At 40.9% G+C, this 12,754-nt stretch overlaps 1 protein-coding gene across 14 annotated transcripts in view; it reads left to right on the forward strand.

Moving 5' to 3' along the window:
- Osbpl6 (oxysterol binding protein like 6) overlaps positions 1-12,754 on the forward strand; it is a 182,363-nt gene that overhangs the window by 145,175 nt on the left and 24,434 nt on the right. For 8 of the 14 annotated variants that reach the window (XM_040745635.1, XM_040745634.1, XM_040745640.1 and 5 more), the window contains 3 exons: positions 2,185-2,350; positions 4,215-4,348; positions 5,150-5,173. In XM_040745635.1, the coding sequence (XP_040601569.1) occupies positions 2,185-2,350; positions 4,215-4,348; positions 5,150-5,173 (324 nt within the window). The remainder of the gene's footprint in view (positions 1-2,184; positions 2,351-4,214; positions 4,349-5,149; positions 5,174-12,754) is intronic. The other 6 variants (XM_040745648.1, XM_040745639.1, XM_040745645.1 and 3 more) reach the window with 1 other exon arrangement.

The following is a 12,754-nucleotide window of genomic DNA, read 5'->3' on the forward strand; positions in this document are numbered from 1 at the left end:
TCAGCTTTATCCCCTTCCAGGCAGGCATCTGGAGTGAGTAACTTTAATACCAAAGAAGTCTGCCTGAGGAGATGTTTCCAAAATTTATCCTTGTTGGGCCTAACAATGGCCCCCAGAATGGCCAACTTTCTCCATTAGCTTCAAACAGGGAACACAGAAACACTGGCCCCAACTGTGGAACAACACCAAGGCTCCCCAAACTACCAGTACCTCAAACATATCCTTGAAAGCAAACAGCAGAATACGAACAGAGGATTTTTCACCCCACCTCAGTAAGACCTCTAAGCTTAATATTATTGGACATACCACTGGTGTTCTTCCTTTCCAGGAGAGTATTGCTAAATTTGGGGCCAGCGGGTCTCCTTACAAATTCACCTCTCTTTTGGTTTATTTGTAGGTGAATTTTCAGGGCATTCCCTAACGTTTCCATTCCTACTAGTTTTCTGATATCAGAGTGTTCCAGAAGCAGGCTTCCTCCCTGCCATAGGGCTTCCAGGAAACCTTGAGGGTCTTTCCTGGGATGGGGGACATTCTCACCTCTAAGCATAGGGAGCTAGAGGCGGCTCCCATCCCAGCCATCAGAGACAACAAGAAACCGGCCACCACCTAAAATGTTTTCTATCCAAATTCTGTCCGAACATCAATGAATAAAAACAGAATGAGTCCCCAAAATGAAGAAATACTCTAGTCAGTTAGAGGAATACATCCTAGTTTATATTCTCTATTTTACAAATTCCTCAATTAAAGTGACCCATTCAACACACTTTCCCTTCACAAACAGAAATAGTTTTTCATCTTCCCAGGAAACTGTCCGATTGCAATTAGCATGGAGTATTGCCACTTTATTCCCTGGTGGCCATGCACAAAGCCACTTCTACTGTTTTGGGCATCAGGTTAAACTTCCATTATGTTCAGATTGTACATTTGTAAGTTATGTGTTTCTCAGCATCTGATCCCAGCATTTAGTGGAGAAGCCTTTAGCATGGACGGTGTGGGGACTTCTTGAACTCCATGGGTTTTCACAGTGGCCCCCTCTGCTTCACCTCCCTAGGCTAACATAGCCCCCTTCCCACCCACTCAGAATCGACACCTATGCTAACTAAATCCTTGAAGTACTGAGGGTCCCAGAGTGACACGAAACGTGTTCCCATGACCTTCAACACGCTGTGTCTCTGAACACCAAACACCCACACTTGTTTTCCTAAATGTCCCTTTGTCTACCTTTAATCATTTTCCACACAGATCCCATGTTTCTTTTACATATTTCCAAAGGTCCTCTGTCGTTGTTATCACAGAAGTACTCCAGACAGAAGTCCCCAAAGTCAGGGAACACCACGTTCCATTCTCTCAAATGACTCATTGCCTGCTTTTACTGCCACCAGTCTGGGACAGGAAGAAGTTCTGAGCCTGATAAGATGGGAAGCTGTTGACAGCACCCAGCACTGTGTCACTGTAGTCCCTGCTAAGGATAAAAGATAATGGCACTGCTCCTTCTGAATGCCTGGGACAAAGTGTTAGCATGCTTAGTTTTGCTGGCATTAGTGGAGAAGTTTTATATGCTCTTCCTTCCTCAGTAATCCCATTTTCCCTTTGATAGCTTTCCAGATAAATTACTCACTGTAGAGCTGAACTACACCAGCAGGGCCCTCAGGCTAGTAGTTACCTAGCCAGATTGTTTTTTCCTCTCCACCTTGTCTGTCTGAAAGAGGGAGAGCGAGGGAGAGAGAATCCTTTTTGCCTATACTCTCTCACTTACCAGACTTACCAGGTGAGTCTTTAAGTGTATTTTTACATATAAATTAAGATCCCACCTAGGCTCAAAGACCAGTGAACATAAATTGCACTCTGTGTGAGAACAGGTCCACACATCAAGGTTCAGGTTGCTTTTTTTTCTGCCAGTTATTTTTGGGAACAAGTGAAGGTTCAGAGGTGTGCTTTTTCATTCTGCAGTCATTATTCTTTGTAAGAATGAAAACCCAATGAATCCTGGAAATTCTTGAACTGTCAGAAACAAGACCCCGTCCTCCCAGCCTACACTGCTTACAAAATAAATGAGGACTGAGTCTCCAAGCATGTCATCAGAAAGGAGTGTGCTGTTGTGAAGGATGGGAAGGGCCTGGTCTGTGTAGGAGATGGTAGAAGGGGACATGGTGACACTTGAGTAATTTACACCTTCCTTCCCAGGTTCCCTTCAGCGCCACCATGTCACCAGTGCGTCTGCACTCCTCCAACCCCAACCTTTGTGCAGATATTGAGTTCCAGACCCCTCCTAGCCATCTCACCGACCCTCTGGAAAGTTCCACAGACTATACAAAGCTACAAGAAGAATTCTGTCTGATCGCACAGAAAGGTAACACGGCAAGTTGTTTTTTGTGACTGTGGAGAATTTGATGAAGATCATTGTGTTTTTGGCATCCAGGTTGACTCTCTAAGTTTCACATGTCAGATATTTGCAGCACAACCAGGTATCACTCTAATTTCACAATCCTCAAATAATCATTTATCATTTTTTCCTGTGGGTGTGCTTATTTGATACCATCTCTTAACTCCTCGTGATTGCATTTTTTTTTTTTTTTTTGGTTTTTCGAGACAGGGTTTCTCTGTGGCTTTGGAGGCTGTCCTGGAACTAGCTCTTGTAGACCAGGCTGGCCTCGAACTCACAGAGATCCGCCTGCCTCTGCCTCCCGAGTGCTGGGATTAAAGGCGTGCGCCACCAACACCCGGCCGTGATTGCATTTTTAACTGCATTGTTAAACTGTGATCATAGCCAATGGTATTCCTTGCAGCTCATATTCATATCCAGAGTCTTCGCTTCTGGGGTGAGGTGTCAGCAGTTGGAGAGAGAGAACACACTGGTGAACACAGCACAGGGAATGGATAAACTTGATGGCAGCCCCCAAGAGAGCTTTGCTTGTTTCATTATAGTCCTGAAGTTTCTAAGAAACACAAGTTTCCACAGTGTTTGAAAGCTGTTAAACTGCGGGTTTTTTCAGCAGACACACAGATCCTCCATGCAAGGGAGACAAAATGGACAGCTCCATGCCTTCCCTGGACTCTTTGAAAAGGCACTGTGAGGCGCTTTTAAAGTCAACAGTGGGATTAATTCCAGCTGTCAAGTTGTTACCTTTCAGTCGATGGTGGAATGTTGCACAGAAATTAATAGCGTATGAGGCAGCGGGTGGTAGCTCTGTAGCAGAACATTGACCTCGCTTGTTCAGACTCTGGGTTCCATCCCAGCACCGCAAAATAAAAAAAAGACCATCTTATCTCCTAATCAGATCGTGAAGTTTTTGGGTCCCTGGCACCTCCATCCTTCATCCAGCCACCACCACTCTTAATTCAGGCCACCATTTTGTACTAGGTTTTAATACCTCTAAAAATAACCTTTGTCAGATAAAGAAGTCTATTTTTGAAGACTTCACATGCTTTTGAAACACCGTTAATATGAAAATAAGAGTTCTAAGTTCAGCCTTTTGTGGTTCAAACCACAAGACTGCCTCAGATTTCACCACTATAGCTTGTTAGATATGTAGGAAATGGGGGAGTTGTGTTCTTTTTATTGTTGCTTTTAAAGCAAAGCACCTTTGGCATCGAGACACTTACTGCTGACAAGGCAGTGCCAGTGCTGTTTTTAAATCCAAGTCGTTTCCCTCCCCCTAGAAGCCAGTCAGACGTGTGGGTACACTGCCTGCGCTATGCCGATAGGACTCACAAAATGCTCTTTTTTGGAGGTGTACACTCTGTGGAAATAGCTCTGTGCTAACTCTTGAGTTGCCTGACACTTTTAACAGAATGGCTCTAAATATTATCATCCAACATGACAAACAAAGCATGCTTTCTCTTCCTTCTTGAGATATAAGTTAATTTCTAAGTATTGCTGTTTAGGATTGATGTTGGTATTTTGTATGTTGCTTCCAAATCTGTGTTGGCTCATCTGGTATGAAATATAAAAATTTCCATTTTAATTAACTATAATTGCCATATTTGTTTGGAGTATAGACACTCAGATATATCGATTCTATTTAAGGCTAGTTTTTGTTTTTCCTAAAGGCTGTTTTATTTACGTATGTATGTATTTATTTATTTATTTTAGTCAGACTACAACCTAGTCTTTCTGGGAAATCTAGATACCAGATAGTGTCAACAGACGCTGGCATTCTGTTTGTTCATTCTGCTATAGTTAGTGTTTGTTTCTTGCTTTTGTCCCTACTCAGTGCATTCTCTTTTGAAGTCTGCATTTAACAGCATCGCGATAGAGAAGGAGAAGCTGAAGCAGATGGTTTCTGAACAAGACCACAACAAAGGCCATAACACACAGATGGCCAGGCTCCGACAGTCACTGTCACAGGTAAACCCAAGTGTTTTCTTATGCATGACCAACAAAAGAATGCTAGGCAAAGGATGAGGGAGGGGGCCAGCAGCTCTGGGGATTGCATGTCCCTCTGACATTCTCCCAAGACATTACAGAGTGTGTATTGAGTTTTATTAGTTTTTCTAAAATTGTCAAGATAAGAGTGAAAATGAGCAATAATTGTTGAGTACATATAAATTGTTATTTTGACTACTTGAGTTAATCTCTGGGGTCATTTGTCAAATATCACTTGATTTAAAAAAAAACAAAGCAAAATAGGCATTTATGCATGGTTTACATGTCTAAGGAATATTCCAGGGTATATTCAACCTAATGGCAAATAGAACAAGGTCTACTAGATCTTCCACACTTTATATTTTTCCACCTATATTTTAATCTGTTGAAAGTTACTAATGACTGAAATAGGTAATTAATAGGTAAATGGGTAATTACTAATTGATAGCAAATAGGTAATTACTAATTACCTACTTCTTTTCTGATTTGCACTCTGGGTATTTCCTTCTATCAGTTATGCTCCTGAACTAGACTTCTGTATTTTAGCATATGCCATATTTTATTTTACTAAGAGTAACCACACCCCTGTATACCTCAGCGTTGAGGTTTCTGTTACAATCAAAAGCCGGACATTTCATCCTCTGTAAGAAACATTTTCTTCAGCTAGTCCTTAACTGCACTCGGTTTGATTCCTTTGAGCATGCGATGCTGTTATGTGATTTTTTTGTGTGAGAACTCAGTGTTTATATAAAATATTGTTCACTTCCTGATGCCTTGGATCAGAGTGAAGGAGCCAGCAAATCCTGGGTAAGTGGCTCTTCGTGTGGATCCAACCCTGCTTGACTATTTCCTGTAGTCCCTGAAAGGGAAATGTGACCGCTAATCACTGTGGTTTTTGTTCCTGACCTGTCAGTGTTTTCAGTACTCAGTCTCCTATGATGACGTGCCAATGTCTAGGCTACACATTCCCCACCCCCCCACACAAACACCATGCTGCTTCCGGTGCCAGTCCAGGGCCTGGGGGGCATGTGTGTCACACAACACCTGTCTGGCAGCCTGCAGAGGACTTCACTTATAACCGAGCAAAGGTTCTGACATCTTCTCTGTCTATGAATCCATCAGTGCTCTGCTAATGTTAATTGACCTTCCGAATCCTTGTTGTGAATGTACCATGAAACAGAAAGATGAAAATAGTAGTCAAACAAACATGAAGGTGTCATCTTGAAGACACATAAGATACACCGTGCACCTCAAAGTGTTGCAGTGTTTCTTTAGTATGTTCGATGACGTTAGTTTACTGACATAAATTGAAGATATACTGAGAAAAATGAGAAAACTTCTGCCTTGCTTGCTGCTTGCTTGCCTTTGTTTATCTCTCGTTAAGACAAAGAGTTGGCTTGAGGTCTGGGGATATCAGCAGGCTAACAGAATGCTTGCCTAGCATGCACAGAAAGTCCAGGTTCAACCCACAGCACCACATAAAACTGGGCAAAGTGACATGTGCTTCACAGTGTTAACACTCAGGACGTGGAAGCAAGAAGACCTGATGCTGAAAGGTCTTCCTTGGCTACGTAGTGGTTTTTGAGGTCGGCCTGGGATTCACGAAATCCTGTCTCAAAAATGGGTAGAGATCTAAGATTTGAAAAAACATCTAGAAATGACTAGGAAGAGAGAGTGCAGTGGTAGAAAATCATTTGTGTATACATTTAACTGACTAGATATTATGCAAGATATGGAATATCACAGACCTGGTTTCCTAAAAGCTCATGATGGTGTTGATAAGTGAACACTGTCCATCCACCCAGGAAAGAGGTAAAGGAGCCACACTGTACCATTCACAGTAGTGTTTGGTGTGGCAGACTTGATTAGAAGAGATCAGAGCCAAAAGCTCAGACAGAGATCTGACTTCCTCTGGAGACAGGCCTGAGGGAATGAAGAAGGACCCAACCCTAAAACAATAGGGCGAAATCAACCTTGTACACTTTGAAATCAAATACTTCCCTCTCTTGAGAGATACTTAGTTGCATCTTGAATCAGGGCCTTGGCAGATTTTTCTTGGGTTGTTTGGTTTAGAGTTGTTAAACTTTGATTTTCCTACTAGCCAAAGGACTCAAAAGATGTGAAAATAATTCGGGACTATCAAGACTGTTGCCCATTATCCACTGGAGAATTTGATGCTTACATTTGTGTATAACAGCTTTTGGCTACATTAACATTATCATGCCTATCTATAGGGTTCAGTTGATTCAGTCAAGCATATGCTGCCTTCTTTTGCCATCACCGTTGTGGTGATTTCTGTTTTAGAACACTCAATAAGGTCTAGAGAATTTGACAAATGGGGAAGTTCTTCCATGGGTAATCATTCAATGGTAACCAGCCCATTAAGATACAAAGGATTAAATTTATGCTATCAGTTATAAAGGAGGCTTAAAGAAGTTTAACTATCAGAAATTGAAACTATTATGGCATTCTATGTATATTATAAAGATTAGCCAGGTATAGTAGGATGGAGAATGGATGAAATGAAGGAAAAAACCAGTTAATCTTAGATTACTTTAGTTTGTGTCACGTTGACGTGACACTAGCCAGGACCAGGTTAAGAGAAATCCTCTAATGGAGATCCATGTTAAGCTGCCAGAAGAATTGCAAGTGATGGCCTCTGAGATCAAGGGTAGATCATTTCTTGGCTAAGATCAAGTGGATACCAATGATAGAGCTTTGAGAATCTTAAAAAGAAAAAAAAGTCCTATTTAATAGCAGCAAATAGCATACGAACTGAATGGCATTCTTGAATATGATAGTCATATCTGCATGTGTTTGTTATGAGGAGCCGGAAGAGGATAGGATACTGAGAGTAGGAACAATCAATTGGGGCATCGTGGCCAGCACTTTTTTGCACAGCCCCACCATAAATATAGTACTGTAGACTGTACAAGAACCAACTAGTTCAGTTCATTGAGATAGTTTGTCTGTACCCTGTGTATATTCTCATTAGCATAACTTCATGTTAGAGTGTGCTTTCAGGTACCCAAAGATACCTTTGGTTCATATACCCTGTCAGTAGTTGAACCCTCAGATGTTTTCCTCATGGTCTCCCTGTAGAAAGGGAGGACAGAAGAGATGGTAGTTAAGTAACTTAAATAAACTGGCGTTGTTAGAGCTCATGTTTTATTTGACTTAAGCCCTATTTGATATATATCTAATGATTAAACAGGTACATTTTCAGGAAATCTTCTCAGTATATATCATATCAACCCAACAGATTCTGTCATCCTTTTAGCAGGCACATAACATATGAAGTAGGAGGGTGAGATGAGATTAGCATTCTTCACTACATACCTGGCAAAAATGGTTACCTGCCTTGAATGAGTAGAAACTTACAAGGCTGGAAAGACCAATTAATTACTCTTCCTTAATCTATAGAGACCCAAACACAACATAACTGTGTTATTTTACCCCTCGTGAAATATAGCTGTCACACCCATAACAAGCATAGATGTTAGACATACATGTGTGGAACAGGATAATTTCTTTGGCTTCTGTTCCTTATAGCATCAGCCCTCATTTAATGAACACTAAAATCAAATTGTGTGGAATAAAACTAAGGCAGCTTTGGCACTCCCAATTAACCCCAATAATGTATTGGGGTGAGCTTGGGTCTTTTCTGCATCGTAGTGCGCTGTGTTACTGTTGCCCGTTTGGTTTCTCACCCAAGAATTTATACACAGAGATGAACACAGTGTAAATTGAGTCCCTATAAATGTGAGCAACAGCATCTGAGCCATCTATCCCAGCTGGAATTACTGTATTTCACAACATCAACACGCCACAGTCGTTAAGGACCCATCATTATTTTGTGCATTGCTGAGAGAGGAGAAAAAAAAACATTGCTGTCAACTGAATTGACAGAGTGCTTCAGAGGCGCAATGCTGTGGGGGGAAATGTGCATTTAGAATTATTGAAATATGTTAAGACTGAGACTGTAGGCAAAAGGTTGGTTCGAGGCGTATAATAGCATAATTTAACATCCTAGCTGTGCTATCTGTCACCCTCTCTGTCCACAAGACTACACATACTGCAAACAGGTACTCTATAATGAGAGAAAAATTCTAAGTCTATTTATTTGTTTCTGAATTCTACAATTCTCTGGGACTCCAGGAAATCTGGAGGCTATGGAAATGTTTTTAATAGGCTCCTTTACACTCTTTTAGCTATATATCAAGTTTCAATGATAGCCCACTGCCTCTGTAGATCTATGCTGATATCACAACATATTTATTGTAGGAAAACTTTGTAACTACCTAATTGTCCAATAATAGGAAACCATTGCCTACTGTGCAGCTATCTAAATCATATTTATAAAGAGTTTGAAGCTTATGTTCATGACCAGAGAATAAAATACTGATAAGTAAAAATCATGCACCTGGAAAACAATATAAAAAGTACGTAAGAGGGAAAAGTTAGGAAGAATGACACATTGGTAACACCAGTTGAGTAGTAAATTAAAAAAAAAACTATTTTAGACTCTTTCATTTTCTAAATAGATCAGTATTTTTAATTGAGAGAAACAAGGATATTTGCCCAGAGTTTGAGTTTTGACCAGTTTTTCTTTTTGCATTTATTTTCTCACTTCTTTTAAACCAGCTTCCTTTAAAGGGTTTGATTGTATGAAAACTCTTACTGAGTGTTACTCATCCTTCTCCAGCTCAGGCAGCCATGTTTCCTTCCCAGAACCCACAATTCCACTTAGTCAAACAATCGATACAAGTGTCTCCCTGAGTCTAAGTTAAATTCCCATCTCTTGTCTGAAGAAGTTGGGACTTAAGGGTTGATTATGGGTCAGAACGTCAAATGATAACTTTCTGGGTCGAGCGAGAAGGAATTGCTTTTTTCTTTTAATATTCGACACTGGTATGTTTGAGGACCAGAGGCAGGGGACGGGCATGTTCTGCGGGGTCTTCCACACAGTCTAGACTCACTAGTAAGTGCAGGTGATGACTGTATGGCTGCTCAGTGAAGACTGTAGGCGCCACACAGTGCTTCTCCCTGTTGGCCTGGCCCCCTATGTACAAAGCAAATCGATAGTCTTCCCGGCAGGCCTCCGTAGTTTCTCTTGCTCAGTGGCTGGCACCAGTACTGGAATCTGCCTCCCTTTTCCTTGCTTTGTCTGTTTAGTCTCCTTGAGTACATTCCCAAATTATTTTTACCATCTTCTGTGCTCTTTCATACTGTTGTTACTCCGATTGTCATTACTCTTCCAATACCTGTATCCCTCAGTATTTTCAATTTCCATGATACCATTAGAAAATGTTGTGCTGGACCCTGCTGGGGAACACTGTGCCCAGCCCTCACGCACTTGGCTGCAGCAAATTTCATAAGCAGACTGACGATCAAGGCAAAAGGAGGAGCCAGCCTGAGTAAGACTGCTAAAATGGGCTGACGCATGCATGGTGGCCGACTTGAGTTTGCCAGAGTTGGAGTGACTTATTTCTACTTTCTTTGTGTCATATAACAAGTATTGCATCTACCACTGCGTATATATTATTAAAGAAGTCATTTCTTTCCAATATTTGTTCCAAATTCCATGTAGGTAATGCCTGGTTAAAGTAGAAGTAGGATTTAGTCTTGTAGTTTGTTACTTTGAAATTTTGGACTAATAAAATTCATTGTGCTGCACATAAAAGTAGAATCCAAGCTTTTTTTTCTTTCATGCAATGTGAACATATTGGCAGCAAATTGTAATTATTTACCATGTTAATTAGCACATATCCTTGATCTTAAGTATTAGCAATAATTTCAGAAAACTTACTTTTGAAGTTTGAAAAAAATTAAGAACCTTTGTTCTTCATCTCAATAAGGAACACACTAAAATTTTTTCTTTGGTTACCATAATACCTGTTGATTACCCAATTGAGGAGAAAACAGGGTTTTAACACTAAGAAAATGAAAGATGTGGGTTAAAAACATCTCTCTCCAAATCATCCCAAGAACTGTCAAAGTAAGCTACACATAATGGGAAAATACTGTGATCATTTCCTGTTAGGCAGTGGATGTCCAGGGTCAGGCCTTATAAGTATAGAAAGCTCCTATACTCCAAGTGTAAATATCTGAAAGCCCCCTGCTTCAGAATTATTTTACTCCCCTAAAGGTGTGCGGTTGTTCTTCAGAATGGTGACCTAGAATGCGCAAGATTCCAACGTGGCATTTTACTCAGATTTGAAAAGGGCTTCAGAGTTACCCACCACAACTGCCTTCCTTAGTAACTCAAGAAACCGCAGCCCTCGGGAGGCAGAGGCAGGTGGATCTCAGTGAGTTCTAGACCAGCCTGGCCTACAAAGTGAGTTCCAGGACAGCCAGAACTGTTAAACAGAGAAACCCTGTCTCAAACAAGCAACAACAACAAAGAACAAAAAGAAATCACAGCCCTTAACCCAGACACAGTAGCTCAAGTCTGTAATCCCAGGTATTCAGGAGGCTGATGCAGGAGAATTCCAAGTTTTAGGTTTAGCATGGGCCATTTAGCAAGGCCATGTCTCAAAAGAGAAATAAAGCAACAAGGTGGAGGGAATGTAGACTACCAACAGCTTGTGTAAATCTAGGAAACCTAGTCTTACCACTTCCAGATTTTTTCCCATTATATGCCAGAAAAAGAAAAGGTTATTTTCACACTTAAAATAAAAAAATAGCTCTTTTAGCTCATTTCCTACCAATATTAATACTTACAGGTTTCCTGTGGGTCCTAAACACCCACATATCTGTAGGCAGGATCATATTTAATGCAAATTGTCTAATTCCCTCAGAGGAAGCAGTTTACAACATTCCTTGTCAATCGGGAAAAGAGTTTAATATCCCCCCTCCAAAGAAGACCATTACCCTTGTGGTTTCATGGGAGCCGGTTCATGAACAGACATGTACTCCAGTGTCAACAGAAGATATGGTCATTTTAAAAAGAACAGATGGTTGATATTTACATGAAAATCTCAAGTCAAGACTGATTCTGCCCATCAGCTCATCAAATGCCTTGCCAAAGCCTTCCCACTTACAGAGTGTGGCAAAGTAGATTTGGCCCGAATATTTCAACAACTGTGTGTACTTACAGGCAAAGGAAATAACCGAATGAACAAGTAAGCTTACCATAAAGGATAAGCCTGAAGCATCCACATTTTTCTTTTTCAAATTCTTAAGTGATATTTTGCCCCTGTTAAAAATGATTTGAGCACTTTTACTGGGATGACAAGTCATTAGAATTCTTCCTTTGAGGCACTTGTTTTACTTACACACATCTTTCCTAATGTGCCCGTGGTTTCTTAGATACCTGGATATTTTCTCCTGTCCTTGCATGTAATGCTGAGTGATCAGGACCCACCTTCAGTCAACCCGTACTTGGTGTCATAGCCAATCCGATGTGTGACTTAGCGTATCCTACAAACTGGTTCTGAAGACTTTAAACTAAAGCTCTAAGTAATTATGTTATCACAACACAGAGTTGGAGTTAAAGGTGGGAACCAGGCTGGGGAAGGAGAGGAGAGGAGGGGAAAGACAGCCTTTGCTCTGTGCTTGAGGTGTGGGCCTTGTCCAGTGTAGCTGTCGAGTTTTGATTCTGATGTTTATAGAGTGCTTGGATGGGTTCAGTTATAATTCTCAAGTGCTACTGGCACATATATTGATTTACCATATCCACTGACTCGAAATGAAACAGATGCCCTTTGGTGAACCCTGCCATATATTGTCTACTCTAAAACATCCATGTCTGTTTCAAAATTCCCATTTTTAACAGGAAGGAAGGGATTGCTCATCTTTGCACAGGCCTTGTCCTCACATAGGCATCTCATCCAAACCTTTCCCTGAAAATTCCAATGACCCGAATCCTATTTCCAAGCATCAGTGTGAAGTGTAGAAGACGCCCATGCTTTGTTCACAGGGGCCCTGTAAGGGGCACACATACGTGAAGCTGTTCTGTTCTTGTATTAAATGCAGCCGCTGCGTGTGCTAGACTGTGTAAGTGGTGTTTTAACCATGCTTATTTCTGGTGTGTTCAATGCATTTCGATGTAATGAAACTCAGAGTTGGTTTGCTGTTGGACTTATATCCTTATTATGGTTGTCCCTGTCCACACTATTCAGCAAAGCGCCTTCTAAGTTGTGTTTGTGTGCCTAAAGGATTAGTTATGAGCTCCTAAAAAGATAAAAACCTCCATTTCCTTTCATCAGACTGAAAGGTAATTCTGCACATTAAAGCCAGTTCGTTAATTATTCCAAGGAGTTTTGAGATGCTGACCTGCCTTTGAAATGAATCCTAAATTTTAGAGAGTAGAACAAAAGAAAGCCATGAAAGAATCAATAACTTTCATCCCACACTTCACGAGGTAATATATATGTGGTGGTAGAC

Source organism: Mesocricetus auratus, unplaced genomic scaffold (assembly GCF_017639785.1).
Source record: "Mesocricetus auratus isolate SY011 unplaced genomic scaffold, BCM_Maur_2.0 Super-Scaffold_100004, whole genome shotgun sequence".
Classification (NCBI taxonomy): Eukaryota; Metazoa; Chordata; class Mammalia; order Rodentia; family Cricetidae; genus Mesocricetus; species Mesocricetus auratus.